The sequence below is a fragment of the Panthera uncia genome, chromosome F2 (genome assembly GCF_023721935.1).
Source record: "Panthera uncia isolate 11264 chromosome F2, Puncia_PCG_1.0, whole genome shotgun sequence".
NCBI lineage: Eukaryota > Metazoa > Chordata > Mammalia > Carnivora > Felidae > Panthera > Panthera uncia.
In genome coordinates this window covers 70,452,794-70,473,160 of record NC_064812.1, presented here as the reverse complement: position 1 = coordinate 70,473,160, position 20,367 = coordinate 70,452,794, and the positions used below count along the sequence as shown (strand labels likewise).

The 20,367-nt window shown below is 39.7% G+C and overlaps 1 protein-coding gene across 5 annotated transcripts in view; it reads left to right on the top strand.

The window, feature by feature from the left end:
* CHD7 (chromodomain helicase DNA binding protein 7) overlaps positions 1–20,367 on the top strand; it is a 190,168-nt gene that overhangs the window by 127,100 nt on the left and 42,701 nt on the right. For all 5 annotated transcript variants that reach the window (XM_049633368.1, XM_049633367.1, XM_049633365.1 and 2 more), the window contains 7 exons: positions 5,298–5,353; positions 11,822–11,936; positions 15,179–15,262; positions 17,028–17,165; positions 17,262–17,383; positions 17,972–18,215; positions 19,892–20,068. In XM_049633368.1, coding sequence (XP_049489325.1) covers positions 5,298–5,353; positions 11,822–11,936; positions 15,179–15,262; positions 17,028–17,165; positions 17,262–17,383; positions 17,972–18,215; positions 19,892–20,068 — 936 coding nt within the window. The remainder of the gene's footprint in view (positions 1–5,297; positions 5,354–11,821; positions 11,937–15,178; positions 15,263–17,027; positions 17,166–17,261; positions 17,384–17,971; positions 18,216–19,891; positions 20,069–20,367) is intronic.

Genomic DNA, 20,367 nt, shown 5'->3' with positions numbered 1-20,367 from the left:
TGTCGCCTCTCTGAACATGACAGTTTCCTCGCTGATGAACCAAATGATAAAACTTCAACCAAATTTCTCCCCTGTTCAAGCAGAAATGAGCACTGTTTAAGTCATTAGAAAGGTTGCATTTTTGTCCTGCTAATGACTCTGGAACTGTTAATTTGTGACTTGTAGATATATGGTAAAATTTAAATACTTGATGTGCTTTAAGGAATAATCCCCTCTGCAGAATTGAAGTGACTTGTTTGAGTAAATAGCATGTGGTTTGGATGGGATATATTAATTTTCATTCAGTTGATAGTGCTTCAGCAGGCATACACAGCAGGTTTGGGTGTTGCAAATTATAATTAGCTCTATTATTCAGAGCTACTTAGACTATGCATTATGTAGGACATTGCTTTTTCTTTCTGCTTTGCCCACTTCACAGCTTTTTCTTTTCTCGTTACCCTTAAAAGGTAGGTACCCACAGTTAGAAATAGGTATTGTTACCATTTATGGACAGCCAGGTTTGTTTTATCATAGGAGATTAAAATTCACTTTAAGTGTATATGGGGGTGGAATATTTGTTGAGTTGGTGAATTTTAGGTTGGAGAAGATGAATGGAAAATTTCTCTGGAAGGGGAAACATGCCTTGAGGTGTGATTTACAGTAAAGAAGAGATGAGCTCATTGAATTGCTTGTACATTACTGGTATTTTTCATAAAGGGCGATAAAAAATAATTAGAACATTGCAAACCTTAGCAGGTACTGACTTCTTAAACTAATGTTCTTGAAATAGTTACTTTCGTTATCAGCTTTATGAACATTGGGGGAAAAGTGTGGCAAATAGAAACAAAAGGAAATTTGAGATCTTCCTGTGGATTCTAGCTATGTCTGCTGGTCTGTGTCCTGTTACCATGAATAATTGAAGGAGTAGCTGTAAGAAGGTACCTTTATCTCCCCCTGGCAGCACCGTAGAAACCTGCGGTGAGCTCTCAGAGCCTACCCTACATGGTGCTGACACATAGTGGGGACTCAGATAATGTTTTTCAAAGTCCGTTGACCTCATCACTGAAGCCTGAGAAGCATGACCCATTGTGATGGAGTCATGCAGACGCAGAGCTCATCTGGCAGAGCCTCTGTAATTCGCCTCGTGTTTAATCGGGATGGCTCGGGCACGTATGTTGTTCTAAAGTCAAATTCATATGTGTTAGACCCAGTGGAAAGGGATATAGTTGATACTTGTGTTTGAATTCTGAGGTAGATTTAAGCATGGACTTTTGGAGCGCCTGGGTGATTCAGTTGGTTGAGCGTCCAACTCTTGATTTCAGCTCAGGTGATGATCCCAGGGTTGTGGGATCGAGCCCCATGTCGGGCTCCATCCTGAGTGTGGAGCCTGCTTGGGATTCTGTCTCTCTCTCCCTCTGTCTCTGCCCTCTCCTCCACTTGCACACGCACTCTCTCCCTTTTTGTTTAAAAAAAAAAAAAAAAAAGGACTTTTGGATTGTACAATGGTTAATTCTTTTGTTTTCCACATTTAGCCTGTCTTGTAGCCCTGTCTGCTTGGAGGCATCTGTCCTTGGGGAATAATTCAAATCCTTTTTGTATCGGAAGGTCAAAAATAGTTGTAAAAGTGAATTCTGGCTGTATTCCCTGAAATTCTTTATTTTTCTTTAAGTTAACTCATGATATGTTTTCTTAAGAGCTTCTTTTAAATTCCAGGGTATTTGTTTTAATCCTCTTTAGCTGAACCCACCACCACCAAGAACAACAACAAATAGTATGTAAAGCAGGCAAAACTCTTCATCGCATTTATTATGTCCTATTTTCTCCCAAGGTGAACTATGATTTGGTATCTCTGCTAGAGTATACAGTAGGTTGAGTCACAAGTAGGAAGTGATTCATACCTTGCTTATTGATATCTTTATCAAGGTGCTTTGTCTTTCTGCTGTAAATTATTCAACTTATTATTTTCCCTTTTGGCACTATAGTTTAGCTTTGTTTTCCAGTGTGACTGCTTAATTTAGTAATAGAATGCTTGGGAAAGGTCATTCATTATTTTAGGCTACAGGATTATCATTTACTGGACTGCTATTCTAGAATCCAGGTGGCCCGAGGAGTCAGTTTATTGCCCGGTGGAGGTTTTGGGTTCCTGTGAGTGATGGGAACAAGTATGGCTTAATATGTGGAACTTAAAATTTCATATGAATAATAAGGATTTTCACAGGCTAGCTTTAGAGTCTAATGAAAAGATGTACACAGTTCTCTAAAATTTTCTATTGAGGGGCGCCTGGGGGCTCAGTCGGTTAAGCGTCTGACTCTTGATTTCAGCTCAGGTCATGATCTCATGGTTTTGTGAGATAGAGCCCCGTGTCAGGCTCTGCGCTGACAAGGAGAAGCCTGCTTGGGATTCTCTCTGTCCCCCCCGCCCCCCCCCACCATAAATAAATAAACTCAAAAAAATAGTCTATTGAACACATTAAATTACTTTAGAGGGCTCTAAATTTGAGGGCTTTAGAGGGCTCAGAAATAAATATTCTGGTTCTTTGTATGTGTGTGTGCGCGCGTGTATAGAAATAGTGCTTTGAGTCCGTTATTCATTGGTTATTCCCGATATAGAATGGTATCTGAAAGTTGGGGCCTGGGGGTAGTTTGTTGGGGCTGTTTCCACTCCCACCAAAGGCTGGCCAAACTGCCATTTAGTGAATAATTAAAATGGTGTTCCCAAGGGCTTACGCATTCACTTACTTTTGTTAATTGTTTTGCTTTTAGTAAAGCAGAAGAAGTCAGGAGGATTGTATTTATATGAAACAAAGAGTGTAAAACAGCCCTACTCATTGTTCAAGGGGCAAGAAGGTGATCCAATATGTGTGGTCAGGGAATGGAAGAACAGGCTTATAATTTGGGATATCCAAAAGAAATAGGCCCTGATAAGGGCGCCTGGGTGGCTCAGTCGGTTGAGCGTCTGACTTCAGCTCAGGTCACGATCTCACAGTTCGTGGGTTTGAGCCCTGCATCCGGCTCTGTGCTGACAGCTCAGACAGAGCCTGGAGCCTGCTTTGAGTTCTGTGTCTCCCTCTCTCTCTGCCCTTCCCCTGCCCACATTCTGTTTGTCTGTCTCTCTCTCTCTCAAAAATAAATAAAAAATTAAAAAACAAGGGAAGAAAGAGAGAAAGAAAGAAAGAAAGAAAGAAGCCCCAGTAGGATTCTGTGCCAGCTCCAAGTGCTACCACACGAAGCCTTGGAACCTAATTGCTTCCTCTCAGCTCTAGACCCTCTCGTTAGGCACCTCCACTGCAGGTTTCTGGAGGAATAGCCAGTCATGACAAGAAAATGGGTATTGATGACCGTCAGAGACACAGACAGTTGATGGCTGTGAGTCAGAGCTTTTTGGCAACAGGATTGAGACGGAATGGAAAGTATCCCTGTTGTTCCAGAGTTAATCCTGTGTGCTTTGGTGCCCACTTAGAAATTATGGGATGGCGAGACTATTTAGAACGAGAGGGAAAAGACCGTATAGGAAGAAAGATTGGGAAGGAGGAAATCAGAAAATAATAGAGCCTAGAAATGATAAAGCTTGTCTTTTTACCGTCTCAAAGATACATAATTTTGAAGCACTCTTTCTGAATTGAAAGAAATGCAGTTAGCTTCAAAAGAGTAAAAGCAGTCGACGACACATTTGAATCCCATTCCAGGATTGAAGTTCATGATATGCTATGACCAGTGTCAAAAGGTCCAGGCTCATCTTGGCTTGCCATTTACCCTGGTTGTCTTCTGTCTTGTCTTGGCCTTCCTTTCTATTGGAATCTTCAGTTGACTGCTCTAATGTGTGAGCAGAAGGTGCAATATCGGGGCTAGAAGAGAGTAAGGCGGGTCCTAGATGGACTGTCACTCGATTGACTAGAATTTCTCTCTAAATTAATTCCAGGTTTATGTTGCTAGGTATCTAGCAAACACTCCTTTTCATTTTGGATAACTGGAAGTTTATGGACATTGATGGTGTCCTGGAAAATTGCTTCAAAAGCTGCTTTATGGTTATGACCTTTATAGATGATTAGGTTAGAACCAGCTACTCATGGGCTTTGACCGCACTCTCGAATATCCTATCTTCTAATTGCTGATTTCTAGGCTGGTGGAAAAACAGTTTACAATTTAGGTTTAAGCAATACACGTGAGAGTTTCAAAGAAAAGTTTACGTTCACAGTCTTCGGTAGTAGTTTCGACGTTGGGGATTGAGGGAAATTGTAGCCTCTTTGAGCAGATCCTGTGCCAGCCTGTCATCCAGTAGAAAAGTCTTTGCTCCTTTGTTTGTCCTCTCCCGTGTTCCTACTTGCCTTAATTTTCTTCGCAGCATCTCTGAGGCGGCTTAGCCAAGCGTGACCCTTAAGGCAGACTCGGGTGCTCTTGTAAGAGTGTAAAAGCAATCCCTAAACATCTATAAGTGGTGTTTACGTTTTATATCCCTGATTTATCTGATCAAATGTTCCAGGAGAAAATTACATACTGTGACTTAACAGCCCAAAAGCAAAAGGGGAAAAAAAATATTGAGAGAGATACTTAAAATATCACGTGAGGGTATCTTCCTCACACCCTGCGGAGGGTGGGATCAAGGGAGATGGTCTAGGTAGTCCCACCGCTGAACTCTTGGTTTGGCCGATGCATATCACGATTTTAACCTTACCTACGTGGAGTAGTGGGAGTGTTAATTTTATTTGGCTGCTGTGTGTGTGTGAGACATCTTGTCTGAGAGATTTTAATTGTACCGTTGAGTGAAACTAGAACTGGGAATAGTGATGCACTGAAATTACAGCGTAAGAACAAGGTTTAGTTTTACATGGTTTCTTGTTTGGAGTTATTAACTATATGGAGGAATAAATGTCTTTTAAATATTTTAAAACATTACAAAACCCACAATGTAAAGTTGCCATGAGGCAGCCAAAAATAATACATATGGCATTCAGGAGAGCAGTTGCTAATTGGCTGCTGCCTGAGAAAATGGTGCACTTGGCGTCTACTTAGCACTGTGGGTTTGGCACAGAGCCAGATTTGGGGTCAGGTTGTTGTGAATGAAGCTGCATGTGGTTAGGGAGGAGTTAAAATGATTCATGTCTCAGAAGCTGCAGCACATCGAGTAGCACGCACGGGCCGAAGCGCGTCAGTCTTCATCTCGCCGGCCTCCTGCCGCTCGCGACGTGCTCATCCGTTCGAGAACATCCACAGCTGCCTTCGTCGCCCCTGGTTTGTGTTCACGTGGGAGTAAATCATCGTTTTTGGAATATTCTGGTAGCTGGTTTGGAGCACGTGCCTGAAATTTTCTTTTGTTGCAGAAGGACTCTGGAGAGGAGATAGAAGTTGAGGAATTCTACGTGAAATACAAAAACTTGTAAGTAAACCGTGATGTGTATCTGTATGTGTGTATATGTATATTTTTAACCGGGGGATACGTTTTCAAAGTCCTCAATACGGATTTAAAAAATAACTGGGAATTGGGAAGTTTCGGTGCGGCTTGTTTAGTGCTTTGCAGGCTGTTGCCTCCCAACTTTTGTGTCTTTGATAATTTTAGGAATTTAATTTTTCTGGGAAACGTGTAATTGGTATAAAAGTCGGCCAACTTTCTCGTATAACCAAGAAATCCTTTTTAGAAGGGCTAAAGCCTCACACGATAGTAGAAAAGTGAGCAAAGTGACATTTGCCTGTCCTCTGAGAATGAATCTTACTCTGCGAGGCCACCCTCCCTCCTCTGTCTGTGCGCAAGATGGCCAGGCGCTTGAGATGAGATCTCTACCGTCAGGCAAAGTCTCTAGAAAATCGTGACATCCCTCACATTTTTGAAATGCAGCGAGCTGTGATTTTGTCTGTCTGTTTCTGTTTAGTGAATTTGAATTGCGTAAGTTCAAAAACGCCTAACTGAAGAACAACACCAGTGAGTTGTTGTTCCGCGTTGTAGATGTAGGGCCAGGCACGTTTTCAGGAGGCGGTGGCACTGTCGGCATCAGGAGTCATCCTGCTGAAGAAGCCTGCAGCCCTTTTCTAACCCAAGTAACAATCGCAGAACAAGGACAGACATCTTCACGGATAACGTAAAAATTAAGTGAAAAATCTGTAAGGCAAGGAACTCAAGCATCATCCTGATAAGTTTTAGAGTTTAAAAGAGGCTTTGGGGAGTTGCTGTCAAAGCAGCCTAAGAAAATTTAACCCTCCTTTTAGAAAATGAAAGCATCGGACCTCACGGTTTCTGTCATTCTCTCTTGTTGCAACTGGCAATGTGTTAATAAACTAATGTAGTTCTGAAGTTCTGTGAGCAACGCCTTTCACCAAGTAAAAAGATGAAGAAGTCTCTTGCCATCGTTAGTGTGAGAGGTCAGTGAATTGCAGAGTACAGCGATCAAAAATGCTCGGTCAGTATCAGATGGGTGTTGGCATCATTTTATACTCATAGCACGGTGAACGTACGTACACAGGTGGAAATTATACGTATGACGCGATTCCATCTAGTCGTATAAGGAATGTCGGGATAGGTAAGGAGGCAGTAACTAAATGAGCCAGAGAGAGTTCCCCGGTAGATTTAGCAAATAAAACGTAGAGCAAAGACATTTAAGTACCAATTCCCACAAAATGGCACCACTGGATAGGCCTCCATCCAAATCAGCATGTGGCAGTGGGGCTTGACGCGCCTGATTCATTCTTGACCAGGAACCACCGCCAGGCCGGGGAGACCTGTCATCCTTCGTTGGTCATGTGAGAGGACGCAAACATAGTTCTAAAAAAGAGCTTTTCTGTCTGATATTATTGAGTTCTAAGGGAAATTAAAATTTCCATACAATTAACCGTTTCTGTTAACCTTTTGGTTGGACATAATTTCAAATTTATAGAAAAAGTGCAAAAATAGAACAAAGAATGCCTGTTTTCCCTTTTGTAATTGACAAGCGTCTTCTGGAAAGGTATTTTGAGACTATTAGCTATGATCATGGTTGCTGAGTGGTGATTTACTAATTCCATCACCCATTCTAAATTTATTAATTGGGTTTCCACCGTAAGGAGGGCTTTGACCTTCTTACTCATTTGTTTCTTTGCAGCTGTGTAGACGTGTGGGGTCTTATTTTATTCAATGGGCCATAATTCTTTACTATCATATCATTATTTACTTTGCTCACATTATCCCAGATTTGGCCCACAGGAGCCCCTCCAGGCTGGAGCCTGTCTCCTTTTGCCTTGTCCCCATCCTTCTTTGAGCACTTCCTTACTTTCTGGCACCAGAGGATATTCAGACTCGTCTTATAATTTCTCTTTTTAAGTTTCTCCAAGGAGGCTTGGTTGTGTCTCCTGGAGAATGGCATTTAGAAACCAAGATGTGAGTGCTAGGTGTGCTCATTGCCGCTGGGAGTCACCGTTTCTGGGGCCTCTCAGTGAATGGGGCTTTGCGGGCCACCTGCATGATGACATGAACACACGTGTTATGTATGCGCGCACACACACACACACGCGCACGCGCGCGCGCACACACACACACACACACACACACACACACACACATTCCTCTGTGTACCTACCTATCTACTTACCTGAAGACAATAAACACCAGCGCCTTTAGAGTGATAGTTGTGGTTTTATATCAGCAGCACCATGGGGTTCATTCTCTCCTTTTCCCTTCCAATATTCATGACTCCCTTCTTCAGCCACGAGAAACCCGGCTTTTATTATCCCTAATATATTTGCTTATATGTCAGTCCTATAATATATAGGAAATGTTTTCCAAATTACTAGACCACATTTTTGGGAAAAAGAAGCGTACCAACTGTAAAGTTCATTTAGTATTTGTTTAGAATTTGTTGTAGTTAGCCAAAGGGTGTAGAAGCTAAGTAAATACTTGGTTCAGAATTTCCTTGGCTTAGTTCTTTTCTTCCTCCTGCCCCTTTTCAGCATGGTTATGTTATTTATTTGATACTCAGTTGGTCTTTAGTTTCTGTCTGTATTTGTATTCCATTTTAGCTCCTCACCATTCTTGTTGATCTTACTTATTTTCTTTTTTTCAAGTTCATGAAATATTCACATGGTTCAAAAGTCAGAACTTGTTCAAGAGGATACTCAAAGATGCATCCTTCTCCCTTCCCTTCCACCCCATTCCTACTTACCTTCTCATTAATACCACATTTATCCTTTCGGTAATATTTGGCAGAAACATGTAGAGGGGTGTGTGTGTGTGTGTGTGTGTGTGTGTGTGTGTGTGTGTGTGTGTAAATATATATACATAAAGTATTTTATACGTATAAAATATATGTAACTTTCCCCTTTCTTCCACACAGAAGTAGCAGCTTCTGTATTTGTTTTCCTATGCACAAAAATAGCACTTTGGTGTTTAATAATACTGTATTTTGGAAGTTACTCAACATCAATCCATGGGTTCTTCCTCATTCTTTGTTACTGCTGTGTAGTACTCCAGCGTATGGCTGTATCATAGCTTATCCAACCAGTTTCCTATGTATGTGGGCATGTAAATGGCTTCTGATATTTTAGAGTTACAGGCGGTGCTATGGTATATATTCTCTTGTCTGTATATTTTCAAACTGTTGGAGGCATAATTTGAGGGTGAATTCCTAGGAATGGGATTGCTAGATCCCAAGGCAAACATACGTGTAGTTCTGTTAAGTATTGCTAAATTCCCTTCCCTAAGGGCTGTGTCCCTTTGCATTACCACCCAGAGTGTGCGAGACCACCTTTCTCCCCGCAACCTTTCTAGTGTAGTGTGGTGGGCTCCCTTTTTGTGAGAAATTCTATTTTGCTTTAGTTGTTTTTTTTTTTTTTTAATTGTGAATGAGGTAGAGCATCTTTTCATAAGTTTAATGGCCATTTTTACGTCTTCTTTTGTCAGTTGTGTCTTCATGTCTTTGCCCATTTTTCTGTTATGCTTCCTTCAATTTTGAAGAGTCCTTTTTATCTGTGGGATATTAGTCCTCTGGGTTAGATGTTGCAACTATGTTTCCCCAGTTTCAGCTCTCCTTTGACTTTATATTTTTATTGCATTGTAAAGTTAAACATTTTTTACGTAGTTAGATTTCTTAATCTTTCATTGTATTGGATACGATTTATTTATTTATTTATTTGTTTGTTTATTTATTTATTTATTTTAAGCCATAGCTAGAAAGCTTTTCTCTACCCCCAAATTAAAGAGGAATTTGCCCTGCTTTCCTCCAGTACCTGCATGGTTTCCTTTTCTGTGTTGAGGTGCTTAATCCACTTGGTGTTTATTCTTGTGTATGGTGTAAGTACAACAACACTTGGTTGTTCCAGTTTTATTCTTTTCCAAATATTATTGTTCCAGCACCATTATTAAAAAGTCCATCTCTGCCCTAGTGATTTGAGATGTAACCCTTATCACATACTAAATGTACACATTTATTTAGAACTCTATCTGTGCCCTGTTTTAATCCTTTGGTCTGTCTACTCGTGAGCCTGTAGCACACTGTTTTACTTACAGAGGCTTTATATCTGGTATAGCTAATATAATATCTGGTATCTCTAGTTTCTCCTTAAAACTTTACTTTTTGTGTTTTCCTGGATGTTCTTGCATGTTTATTTTTATATGTAGTTGAGTATTAACTTGCCTAGCACCTTAAAATTCTTGTTTATATTTTTATTTATATTGTGTTCCATTTACAAATTCATGATATATGATGTTGAATCATACTATCTAAAAACTAGGATGTCTAGGGGCACCTGGGTAGCTCAGTAGGTTAAGCATCCGACTTCCACTCAGGTCGCCATCACATGGTTTGTGAGTTCAAGCCCTGCATCAGGCTTTCTGCTGTCAGCGCAGAGCCCGCTTTGGATCCTCTGTCTCCCTCTCTCTCTGCCCCTCCCCTGTGCACTTGCACGTGCTCTCTCTCACTCTCTCTCTCACTCTCACTCTCTCTCACTCTCACTCTCTCTCTCTCTCACTCTCACTCACATACATAAATACATACATACATACATACATAAAAACAAGTATGTTAACTCTATTTCTGTGTTTTTTAAAAAGGTTTTAAATATTTCCATATAATTTTCACATATTTTTTATTAAATGTATTGCTAAGAATTTAATCTTTGTTGCTAGTGTAAAAGAAGTTTTCTCTACTGTTAATATCTTCTAACTGGTTATGGTTTATGTAAATGGAAGCTGTTGACATCGGTATGTTAATTTTATATCCTGCTACCTTGCTAACTTATTTCATTTTAGTATTTGAATTAATTTTCTAATTGACTCTCTAGGGTTTTCCTGTTATGCAGTCATATCATCTGCAAATAGAGATAGTTTTACTTCTTACTTTCCATTTATTGGCTACTGTCTTGAATACAGTATTGAATAGGAGTGGAGGTAGTGGGCATCCCCTTTCTGATCTTCGTGGAAAAGCCTGTGGTTTTTCTCCATTTAGTAAGGCAGAGTCCCTGTCCAAACACTTCAGCCCAGGTTACAAGAGGGAGGGGAAGACTGGAACGCCTGCACCCACCTCACGGCCACACTGGTGGTGCTTTAAAGGCACGTGCACCTCAGCCTATGCACGTGCCTTTTTCTATCCAACAGTTCGACGAGACTAGATTATTTGTATAGCATTTTTTTCTGATTGTAACAGTATTGCATATTATTTATTGGAAATTGGGAATGTACTTGAAAGTAGAAAATAAAATACTTGCGGTCTTGCCACCCAGAAATGATCATTATTAACATTTTGAGGCATTTTCATCTAGCCTGTTTTCTCTGTGTGCATGTGTGTACAGGGTTTATATCAATTCATAGTGTATCAAGGCATATGTAAAGTCCTCATCTCCCTCAGTCAATTGCAGGGCTAAATCAGTCCTACCTTTGAAAATGCATATTAGACTTTACATAAATATAAACGATACGATACTTAATGTCACAAGCCTTTTCCATATCCTTAATCATTTTTGACAGATTTTATAATGGCTGTAATTTCTAAGAGTAGTAGCACCTTGATTTTGAAATAGGTATATATTCACGCACCTCATTTCTTTTCCATGTCATCACCAGAAAGAGAAATAAGAGGCAGTCGGGGCTATCTGGGGCAGGGAGAGAACGGTGGTACAAAAGAATATTGAAATAACAAACAAACGAATGTCAAAGGTACCATAAAATATTAACTTTATACCTGTGAGTCTTAAGAGGGAGGGTGAGAGTGTTCCCGTTGAGATTAGAGAAAGCACCTGTGCTTCAAGCAGGCCATGGTGAGCCTGGAGAGAAGGGGATCGCTCAGTGCGAGGAACCGGGGAGATAGTAGAGAGTGAAAACTTCACAGGAGCCAAAGGGGCATCACAGCAGAGCTCCTGGAAGAACGCAGAGGGCGGCTGGGAGGGCGCGAACTGATCTGGGGCTGGCTGACGGCCTGTGTGTTCAGAACGCAGGTGATGGTTCTTTTCTCTCCAGTTGCTCTAGAAGGACTAAGTTCGGTTTACCTTTGCTGTTTTAAATTTGAATTCTCTTAACTTGATGAAAACCTTTTATTTCTCAATTAATGATAAAAGGCTCAAAATGTAAATTCATAATTAAGGCCACCCTGTAGTGCTAATTGTTTTGTATTGAAGTGTACTCCATTCACTTATGAAAACAGCTTGTTACCAGGTCCTTTTTTTTTTTTCATGGGAGATAAATAAGAGAGCTGGAGGCTCAGGACTGCAGACAAATTTTAGGCACCGTTACTGATTTTTTTTTCTTATTCTCAAACATGAGTAATTATATTGAATGTTGATCAGTAGCCTCTTTAAGTAAACAGTTTATTTCGTTAATTATTTAGTTGATTTTTGGAATAACAAAAGATTATTTTCTACATGTTTCAAGTATATCATTTTATTCTTTTAGCTCTTATCTTCATTGTCAATGGGCATCTGTAGAAGATCTGGAGAAAGATAAGAGAATTCAGCAAAAGATCAAACGATTTAAGGCAAAGCAGGGCCAGAACAAATTCCTTTCAGAGGTATGAAATACCCAGTTAATTTTCTTAAGTAGCAACCTTATTAAAGTGTTCTGAATTTTGAATTTTAGTTTAGTAAATTACTAAGAAAAACTAGTTTGCCTCATTTGTGCTGTTACTTGCATATTGGTAGCTGGTTATTGCTAAAAAAAATTTGTAAACAGGAAATTTCTCATTCTTCCTGTTGCTTAGTCTAGAAGATACTGGTCCTTGTGATATTATGTGGAAATATGATGGTATCATTAAAATCTTGTAATGAAAATACAGTTAGCAGACAGTGAAAAAAGTAAGTGGATAAAAGTTCTGTTAAGGTTTAGTGAGTTAAAGACTCTACAGTAAGTATAAAGTACATTTTTTAGAATGTAAGTTACTTCTGTAAGGGAAAGTATGTGGCAGATTTCTTTTGTTCAAGTCAATGCCTGATTACAGAGTTTACAAGTGATGTGCTATGGTATAGAAGTTGGTGTAATGTCTTCTGCCTGTCTCCCCTTACCCTAGCTTATCGATGATAAAAAGGTAACCATACCTAGCGCAGGGAAGGAAATCTGCATTTTTTTTTTTTTTTTTTTTAAAGGTAGTGCCAAGTGCCCTCCAAAAAGCTCAGTTACATTAAAAGAAATGCTTTTGCAGACTGCTTACTGGCGTCTCTGGACTTTTGCTCACCAATTTGGTTTCCCTGAAGAGTAACCTTCACACTGAAAGATTAAACTTGCTGATTTATTAATTTTCCTCTCCTTAAAGAACTTAACAGCATGTAAACTGCAAAGAAGTGTGACATTTGATGCAAAATAATACCTGTTTAACAACCTTCACAACCTTCAGAACCCCCCCCCCCCCCCCCCCCCCCCCCCCTTTTGGACCATTGGGGGTAGGGACGGAAGAATATTCAGTACTTTTGGGTCATATAATCCTCATAATCTCAGGTCACAAGTCTGTGTTCTCCTGGAATCTGATTTCCACGCTCCCGACAGGCAGCCCGTGAAGTTTGTGTTGGATGGGCCTTTGGCTGGTGGTGGTTTTATTGGGCCCGTGTCTGCATCACCACCTTTACTGGTCTGACTATGCAGCTTCCTCGAAGCACAGTAATTAACACTGAGGGGAATGGAGTTACTCAGATGTGACTCACTCTTCACCTCTTGGAGAATACTTAAGTGATTTTTTTGGGGGGGGGGGGCGGGGAAGGGCAGTTTCTAAGAAAATACCACAAAATTCTATTTTTTGTGCCCTTCTTCATGCAACTGAAGTCAAATGTTGGTGACATTAGACAAGTTGAAATCATTAGCTTCCTTTTAGAAAGAGACGCCATATGTTCTGCTGACCTTTTCTATGGATCAGTGTAGGGAGAAGGAAAACATGCGATGGTAGCTTCCCCCCATCCTTCAGTCCTGGTTCTGTTTATTAAATGTATTTGAAATACATTTGCTGGTGTCAGAGGCACTTTCGGGGATCTGTGCCCGGCTCTAGCTGTGTAGCCTTATCTATTTGGATCTGTCTGTGTGAATAACCTGTACCACAGTCGAAATATATTATCTTGCTTGGTAACTCAGCAACTAGAAATCTTAAGTTTTGTCCTGAGTGGAAATAGCACTAATTCCAGCCTGAAAAGGTGGTCTGAGGGCCAACACAAAAGGATAGCAATTCCCTTTCTCTCTTTCTCTTTTACATGCACATGTACACTCACATGCACACATGGGCGCCCTTTGCCGTAGACAGTCCCGGTTTCAGGTGTTCCACGGCTCTGCTGCTTTGGCATTTTTAATTACGACTGCTTTTGCATTCTTTGTTTCACCTTAGGCTTCCTCATAAGCCGCCGCCACTAAAATCTTTATTCAAACTGGAAACTGCGTCCCACGCATGATGGCGCGGATGAGTTGCTGGCAAGGTGGAAGTGTTTAGGAGTAAGGTTAAGGATTTTAACTCATCAGTGAACGCTTCTGTTTAAGGACAAGATGTCTTAAAAGGAGCTTTTAGCATCAGAACCTAGTTTATGGGGAGTTTTAGTGTTGATGCTGTATGTGAATAAGGCGTACGTATTGCATACCTGAATCTAGAAGCTTTGAACAGAGCCAGCGCATTCATACGTTAACATTTTAAATACACTGAACGTTTCAGTGGATTTTTTGCCTTACTAATCAACTCTGTGTAAGGGCCCGAGGCATCTGAAACACACTTTTTTATTTCTGATTTTTTTTTTTTTTTTTCATAATTCAGAGTTCAAAGGCCCCGGACCAGACATTGTAAATGGGCACAGCAGCCCAGGGAATGTTTGTCATCCTTGAGCTGACTGTGACCAAACAGCTTATCTTTCCGACCTGCAGTTTAGGGCATATGAGCGGTGTCTAAGTGACTTCTAATATGTCTCTGCAAAAGGCTTTTAATGCAGTTTTGTTACCGATAAGTTGATCTCTAGGAACACATAATAATGTGTCTTTTGTTTTCTAACTTATCTGTCTCTGGCTTCTCTAAAGTATGATTTAGTCTGTAATTTCCCTTTGAGCCACATTCTATTCTTTTCTATGAGATAACTTTGCAAGCAAGTAGTACTACTTTACTTTTGTGAAGATTGTTAATACGTTGGCTAAATAACCCAATTATTTAAGCCTCATTTCTTTATCCTTAATATTTTTAGCCAGATGCTCTATATTCAGTACAAATAAATCATTAGAACACTTAGATTAATGACAAAACTGTATTCAAAGGAGGTACTAATGTTGATTGGCGAAGGCGACCAAACATCCCATACTGTTCACACTAAAATATGAAATTCACTGGTTTCAGTGTTTTTAGCTTTTGAATAGCATTCTGTAACCGATGCTATAAGGCATCAGACAACTCCGGTAGTTACAAGACTCCAAGAGCACTTACTGTGCATAGCCTGGCTTCTTTATTGCAAGCTGTAGTTTCAAGAATGCTAAATGCATTGCATGCCATAAGCCTTTTGGATTGCTCATTAGTGAATTGTAATTTCACACTTCATTTAAAATATTCTTAAACATTCTCTCACAGTAAAAAGGTTTCACACAGTAATTAAAAGACCCAGTTAACAAAGTCTGAGAAGTCTGATTTCCTCATGGGGAATGATTTTGCTAAATTGTAGCATTTCAATTAATGTAATAGAATTTGCCAAATATAAATTTTATTTTACTGTGACCCAAAATATTATTGCCTGGTGAAAAGTGAAATAGTGTTTACTCTCAGGATTAAATAAACATTTTAACTTTTTAATTTTCTTTCCTTTGGCGCAGATTGAAGATGAGCTTTTTAATCCAGATTATGTGGAGGTTGACCGGATAATGGACTTTGCACGAAGCACAGATGAACGGGGAGAGGTGACAGAGATCACTTGTATTAGGGGGCAGTGACTCAGACAGCTTATGTGTGTTTGTGGAGAATGATTATGGGATCCTAGATCTGGTCCTGGTCAGAGCCTTGGATCATGACACAGTTGGTCTAAATTTAACTGAAACTTATTGACTATTAGTTTTATGACTTAATAATGGCGCTAAATGTGTTCTTTGTTTAGTGTGAGAGCTTTTTAAAAGAAATCAATTTTCAATATGAAACAAATACATTGGCATTTTGCAGAATTTCAGAATATGATCAATAAAGAAGAATTTAGTACACTTTGGTCTAAACCTGTCACGAAGCACAAATTTCCTATACATAATTAAGAGTGCTCTTAGCAGAATGGAATTTAGTGTTATTTAACATTGTACATCCTTAGTGTGCGTTGATGAACCTCATTTAATGTAGTGCACAGAGAATAATGTAAAGTAATCCTCTTTATGAGATCTTGGCATTCTCATGTTGCTTTGCAAAACTCTGTGAGGTTGTGAAGGACAGTTGATTAGGGCAATAAGAGTGGAGACAAGTCTAGTGCCTTCCCAAGCATGCTGTCTTGGTGACGATATACCCACCCACCGTGAGCTCTGTCATTCCTGGCTTCTTTGTGTAAATTAAGCTTTATATAAAATGTTTAGATCTTGGGATGCCTGGGCGACTCAGTCGGTTAAGCATCCAACCCTTGGTTTCAGCTCAGGCCATGATCTCACAGTTTGTGGGTTCAAGCTCCGCATCGGGCTCTGTGCTGACAGTGCGGAACCTGCTTGGGATTCTCTCTCTCTCTCTCTCTCTCTCTCTCTCTCTCTCTCTCTCTCTCTCCTGCTCCCCTGCTCGCTCTCTCTCTCTCTTTCTCTCTCAAATAAATAAACATAAAAAAAATAAAATAAAATGTTTAGATCTTGCTTATCTAGTGAGAGTCTGCAGTGAACTCCCAGATTTTTCCAAACTCTGTATCATGAAGTCCATGATGTTTCAAAGACAGTATCTGTAAGGGGATGTTTGCTTTTCTAGTTTTACTTTGCTTTACTTATGAGAAAATCATTGCATATTTACTAGCACAGTGAGTGTTTTTAACGTCACAACCAGGTCAGTGTACCTTAGCCTTGAAGTGAAGGTCCACAAACCCAAGTATTTTCTAGAGGAAAGACAAAGGAAATTTTGTTGATCTGCATTACCCAAAATATTTTGTTCTCCAGCCTACTAGACCTCACTTTATTTTAAAGTGATCAGGTACAAACAGTACCTCTCTCTTTAGGAAAAAGGCAGAGATACTAATAAATTCAAGCTTGTTTCTCATTCTTTAAGAAACTAGCCAATTATGTAAACATGGAAATACTGGCTATGATGATTTACTGTAGAAGTCTGAATCAGACACCTGATAAATGATTTGCACAGATAAGAGTAAGGCTTAAATTCAGCTGTGTTATGTACTAGCTGTTTCTTTATATATCTTGACTTTTGAACATGCCAGTGCATTAGATAAAATTTAACTTACTCTGATAATACCCAGTAATACTCTTTCCAATTTAGACTTGACACTGTTAACTAGGAACCACGGTGTAATGGGTGTAGTTTTAAAACTATCACCAACTCATTGTTTCTGTCGCTGGGGTAGCATCCATCATTAAATAACGTAGAACACGTGTTTTTCGTGTGAGTGTGTGTGTGTGTGTGTGTGTGTGTGTGTGTGCGCGCGCACATGCGTGCATTGATCAAATGAATCCATTTCTGATTTATTTAAACTTGGCCCAGCCTGTGACTCACTACCTGGTGAAGTGGTGTTCCCTGCCTTACGAAGACAGCACGTGGGAACTAAGGCAGGACATAGATCAAGCAAAGATCGAAGAGTTTGAGAAACTAATGTCCAGGGAGCCAGAAACAGAGCGTGTGGTAAGAATTGGCTAATGGTGAAGGGTTTAATTTGGAAATAGCATAGCAGTGTGGTCTTGGAGAAACCACTAATGGGATCTACTATATTTGAAACAGGAGCGACCTCCTGCTGATGACTGGAAGAAATCGGAGAGTTCCAGGGAGTACAAAAACAATAACAAACTCAGGGAATACCAGTTGGAGGGAGTAAACTGGCTACTTTTCAATTGGTACAACATGTATGTAAACCATGTTTTACTTCACTTTTAAGAAGGCCTAAGAACTGTTTTCCTTTGTAGTCATTGAAAATATTAATCAGGGGTGCCTGGGTGGATGTCGGTTGAACGTCTGACTCTTGGTTTGGGCTCAGGTCATGATCTCACGGTTTCGTGAGTTTGAGCCCCGCATCGGCCTCCGCACTGACAGTGTGGAACCTGCTTGGGATTCTCTGTCTCCCTCTCTGTCTCTCTCTGCCCCTCCCCCACTCGCACTGTCTCTGTCTCTAAATAAATAAACTTAAAAATTAAAAAAATAAAATTAATATTAATCAAATAATAGTGTAACACTTTAATCTCTAATAAGAATTATGAAAAACAGCAAGGATTGGGAGTATGCTTAACATTTATCCAACAAACATTAACACCGACATTGATAGATGTAGAAATAATGATGTCTTAGAGGATTTTGTTTGAAAATGTGTTCTGTTGAATCTAAGAGAACATCTGAGGTAGGCATTTGTGAATATAATAGTGTATGTTTTGTAAAAAGACAGCAGTATCTAATATCCATACTTACTAAACTTTTCTCATTTTATTTCCTTCCCAAAGGCGAAACTGCATTTTAGCAGATGAAATGGGTTTGGGAAAAACTATCCAGTCCATTACATTTCTCTATGAGATATATTTGAAAGGAATCCATGGCCCTTTTTTAGTAATTGCCCCATTGTCCACAATCCCCAACTGGGAAAGGGAATTCCGTACCTGGACAGAGTTGAACGTGGTTGTGTATCATGGGAGTCAAGCTAGTCGTCGGACCATTCAGTTGTATGAAATGTACTTCAAAGATCCCCAGGTAAAATGTCACAAGTGGATTCTTGATGCTTCTTATGTGTGTTTTAAGGTTTTGGATGTTAAAATGGTCTCAGACATTTTGGGGAAAGGCCTAGATTTTACAAAATGGAGAACTTTGCTTTAGATTTCTTACCCAGTTTATTGTGTTATACTTTCTCATCTTGTAAATATAGCTAATTTTTATACCTTTGGTCATCCTGATTATTAGATAAGAGTGAATGAAATATTTTTACTTTGGGTGAACTACGGAAAATCATTTAATGTTTGACGCACTAATTGCTTTTATTTTGCAAGCCTAAGAAAAAGCTAAACAAAAAATGGTGTTATTCAATGTAAGTAGAAAGAATATTTTGTGAAACTATTACTAGGAGTAAAAATGATTAGGCATGCAATGTTGAGTGACACATCCGAGCATATAATGTTGAGTGAAATACACCCAAAGGGAGGAACTTCTCCTTTGGCTCTAGGTAGCACTTGGTATGATTTCTTACTTGTTCTTTGTTACCTGTACACAGTTATTGTATGATGTTGACGGCAAAGCATTATAAATGACAAAGAAGGAAGAATAGTGTGTGCTAAAGTAGTTTTAAGCTACAGGTGGTAAATGGTAGTCCTATAGCTGGAAATAGGACAGAGTTTTGTTTTATATGTTTGCTTTATGTGTAAAATCTGACCTATAATTAAATACTTCAAGGAGAAAAATACTGAAATCTATTTTGGTACTTATCTTTAGATTTGAGAATTTGTTGTAAGTTCTATCCTAAGTGAATGGTTTTTCATTTTAGCCCTTCAAAAGTAAAACATAGGAGCACCTGTGTGGCTCAGCCGGTTAAGCATCTGACTCTTGATTTCAGCTCAGGTCATGATCTCACGGTCGTGAGGTTGAGCCCCTGCACTGGGTGTGGAACCTTCTTAAGATTCTCTCTCTCTCTCTCTCTCTCTCTGTCTCTGTCTCTCTCTCTCTCTCCCCCCCTCCCCCTGCCCTCTCTCCCTCTCCCCCACTTACTCCTCCCTCTCAAGAAAAAAAGTAAAAAATAAGTTACCCAAGCAAAATAAAAGTAAAAAGTTTTCAAAAGTAACAAAGGTTTTAAAAAGTTGCCTTAGTACATCATCCTTTTGGCTTCTTACCTTTTTGGAGTCTGTAGGCTGGAACTAGAATGAACATACTTAGTGGCGCTTTACTACACGTGATCTGGAGAGAAATTGAATCAGAAATTTTACTAATGATTTGCAGACTTCCTTTAAAAAGAAAGGTTTTTAGGGGCGCATGGGTGGCTCAGTTGGTTGAGCATCCGACTTCGGCTCAGGTCATGATCTCACGGTCCTTGAGTTCGAGTCCTACATCGGGCTCACTGCTGTCAGTGCAGAGCCCGCTTTGGACCCTCTGTTCTCCTCTGTCTCTGCCCCTCCCCCACTTGTTTGTGCATTCTCTCTCTCTCTCTCTCTCTCTCTCTCTCTCTCTCTCTGAAAACAAAACAAAAAAAAAAAAACATTTAAAAAAATAAATTTAAAAAAAGGGTTTTAAAGCCCCCCTGCAAAATACCTTGAAAACAAAATGCATGTGTTACCCAAAATAAAGATGTCCCCAAAAGAGAAATACATATGTTTCATGCTTTTTATTAATCAAAGTTAATGTGATCTCTAATGCTAAATAGTAATTTAGAACTGTTCTTATAGGGTCGAGTGATAAAGGGGTCCTATAAGTTTCATGCCATCATCACTACATTTGAGATGATTTTGACGGATTGTCCTGAGCTGCGGAATATTCCATGGCGCTGTGTCGTCATTGATGAAGCCCACAGGCTGAAGAATAGGAACTGCAAGCTTCTGGAGGGGCTCAAGATGATGGACTTGGTCAGTGATCATAGTGATGATTCCATTGAACCTGAACAGAATCGTTACTGACTCGGTGTCCCCACTGCTTTGAATTTGACTGCTACCTGTGTAGGGTTTGCAAAGCCTGTCAAATATGGTGGTATATCCTCCTGAGCTTTTAGTTACTCAAAAGTTGCTGCTGTCCTTGATTCTTACATGATTGGCCGGTATCTTTGTGCAATTGTGTTACAGCAGGCTGTAGTCGGGATAGTTTCACTGAGATGAATTTCAAGTATTTACTTTTCCCTTTTGCTTATAAATACTGCCATTTCATATGC